Below are 3257 nucleotides of genomic sequence, written 5' to 3'. Positions count from 1 at the left end.
TCTCTCTTTCTCTTTCTCTCTCTCTCTCTCTCTCTCTCTCTCTCTCTAGTGTTTTCTCCTGTTTGCCAAAGCTGCAGGTCCTTGATGGAATCCCCAAGCTGCCAGAGGACTCTCTGGCGCCCCCTTTACTGCAATCCTTCAGGATATGCAACATCCTGTGAGCCTCTCTCATGCACACAGGCTGCATGGTCCTCCTGTTTACAGTCCTTACTGAAGCCACACTTTATGACAGTGGTTCTCAAACTTTTTCATGTCAGGGACCCCCAAAATGACGTATTTTTGTACGGACCCCCATCTCTAAATATTTTGTTCCAGGGACCCCCAGAAGCAAAGATTTGAGTTAAAAATGTTCGCTTTAAGCCAGGTTTGCACAAAATTATCACGATTTTTCAAAAATAGCAGATCTACAAGCTCACTCGGTGCCGCGCTATGAGCTTGTATATCTGCTATTTTTGATTAGCCAAAGTATAAAAGGTCAAAGTGGTTAAAATGATTGTGATGCTATATTAACACATTTTGCCGGGGACCCCCTGGAACCCCCCCCAAGGACACCCGGGGGTCCCTGGACCCCACTTTGAGAAACAATGGTTTATGATTCATGCAACTCTAAGCAACCACCGTCAACGCCATGCAGTACTTCAACTACAACTCACGTGTCCAATGCTTTTTATACAATTGTTGTTTTTTGTATATCTGGGCATTTTGGATAATAAATAAATAGACAATAATGAAAAGTGTCTCAGTTGCTGTTTGTATTTATTAAAGCCATAATATGTAACTGATAGCTTTATTTTTCTCTAGTAAATACCGGTCCATACCTATCTGTCAGTATATGAATTAATTACATCAAGCTTTGGAATTCACAGCATCATGAGTGGGTGTATTGCAGCATTGTTGCTCACATCACGAGCACAAAATGAAGTTCAGTCAATTATAATCTGCCTTCAAGACATACTGTATGGCGCAAGTATGAGTAGACTGATGAAGGCCACAGGCTGAAACATTAGTAGCTACTCTTGTCACAATACAGCAGGAAAAGGCCCTGGATGGCATCTATACAAGAATGCTACAGAGGCCTCCCACGAATCACGGATAAGGTCAGAGAGAGATAAGGATGAGGTTGGCAGGGCACTGCATCAGGCGCCCGGAACTGGCAGCAAGAGTATCTAGAGAGGTAACCGGCCTACTGGGGCCTTTGCCAGTATTGTGTGTGTGGGTGTGTGTCAGTACTGCCTAACCAGATTCTATTGCAGTGCTGGTTTGGAAGGTGGAGTCGGAGATGATCAGTGGAAGGGGAGACACCTGGCCATTGTCCCCTCAGGCACTATAAATTACCTGTGCTTCAATATTCTGTCTCTTCAGTCCTCCTCAGGCCGCTGGAGTGGCCACACAGGAGAGCACCTTTGGTTATGATGCTTTTGTTCAGCCTCAGTCAAAAGTGGGCAGCATGTTTCCCTGCCTGGTTTAGTTTGGAAACTTAATTTGATGTTTTCTTAAATCATTCACCATTTCTTAATAAACACTTATTTATGCATTACCTCCGTGTCTTTCCCCTTTTTTGTTGTGGCCTTGGAGCCTGGCCATAACAGAGTGTACAAATGGAACCTTACGGGTCCATTTGGATCCCGAAGGGGGGGGGCACCAAACGGCATGGAGAAAGTGAAAGAAGACAGAACTGTCGCCGAAAAGCGCCGAAATTTTGAAGCAGCTGCTTCTGAAGGAGCGCTAAAACGGTGAAGCGTAATTTTTACCGCGCTGTTTTGTCTGCAAAAAAAGTAATAAAGACATTTGTAAAAAAAATAAAAGTTAAATAATTTACACATACACTCATAAGCACAGTGCAGTGGTGCGTTCTACCGTGTTACGCTATATACGTAGTGTGACCTGCCAAATAATTTCGTGGCCAAGCGTAGCCATCCAGAAACCGTCCGAGGAAGCGTATCTGATATGCAGGAGGAGGTGCTGGGCGCAGCAAGAATGTAAAAGAATGTGGCGTCTGAGGTGAAGGCCTATGTGTGATTTTGACTTGAGGTGATAATGACCGTTGGCCATTGGAATTTCAAAGTAATTCACATTAACTACTTAACAATAGAGGAGTTATTTCATTGGGCGACCATGCGCACGCGTACATGTGTGCGTGTACGTGTACACGTACGTGTGTGTGGGAGGGAATAATTATAGTAAGCCCTCCGAAAAAACCTAGAACACATCACTGGCACAGTATTTGAACATGACGAGTCATATAGTCAAGCACTGTTTGGCAGCTTTATATAGATTATTATTTGTTGGCATTAAATGATAAATGGTGCATTTATATAGCTCCTTTATCCAAAGCGCCTTACAATGTGCATTACATCCACCCACACACACACACACACACACACACACACACACACACACACACACACACACACACACACACACACACACACACACACACACACACACACACACACACACCGATGGCGGAGGAAACCACGCAAGGCACCAACCTGCTCATTGTCAGGGGTTCAGTGTCTTGCTCAAGGACAGTTCGACATTAACCCAGGGGGGAGTCTGGGGATCGAACCGGGAACTTTCTGATTCCCATAAGCGGTATAGCTCTACCTCTTGAGCCACTGGCGTAGGTCCCTTTATAGCCCCCATTATTCTAGCCCCCATTATGTTTGTATAGTGCACCATGGGTCATTGTGTAACACATGAGAGGAGTCAACAGGACATCCGTTATTTGCTGGCTTATCAAACATTTAGCATCCAGACTCACATAATAGCCTTCTGTGTCCTCCCCTGACTGACTGCTTAATGACCCGTAGACCTCATGTAAACAGACACGCTTACTGTACATGCAAGTATGCACACAAACAACCACACATAATATGACGCTCTAAACACACATGCACACACACACACACACACACACACACACACACACACACGCATGAGCACGCACGTACACACACACATTTGTATGTTACTATACTTGAGAGGGCATCAACAGTTTGGGACGGGGATTCTGTGAATGCCATTTCTACAATTATTTTCCATTTCTATACCGCTAACTTTAAAGCTGAAAATAGCAGATCTACAAGATCTGCTATTTTCGGTGCGACACCGACGCGCAACTATATATGAATCAGGCATAACTCTAAACTAAACCCAATAACCCCTAAACTTACGTCTAAATGTCTAATCCTAACTCTAACCCCAACCTGAATCTTTTTCCTGAAGTTTAAAGGGGTAGTTCACCCAAAAAATTA

General features: G+C 44.2%; 1 protein-coding gene across 1 annotated transcript in view; it reads left to right on the top strand.

Annotated features, from left to right (window-relative positions):
- The window catches only part of LOC308086150 (uncharacterized protein), a 24723-nt gene extending 24556 nt beyond the window's left edge, over positions 1–167 (top strand). The window contains exon 7 of the mRNA XM_080429567.1: positions 50–167. Within this exon, the coding sequence (XP_080285693.1) occupies positions 50–161 (112 nt within the window). The 3' untranslated portion in view covers positions 162–167. The remainder of the gene's footprint in view (positions 1–49) is intronic.
- The last annotated feature ends 3090 nt before the right edge of the window (positions 168–3257 follow it).

The sequence above is a fragment of the Gymnoscopelus braueri genome (assembly GCF_963280865.1).
Source record: "Gymnoscopelus braueri genome assembly, chromosome: 5".
NCBI classification, from domain to species: Eukaryota; Metazoa; Chordata; class Actinopteri; order Myctophiformes; family Myctophidae; genus Gymnoscopelus; species Gymnoscopelus braueri.
This window is presented reverse-complemented; position numbering and strand designations above follow the sequence as displayed.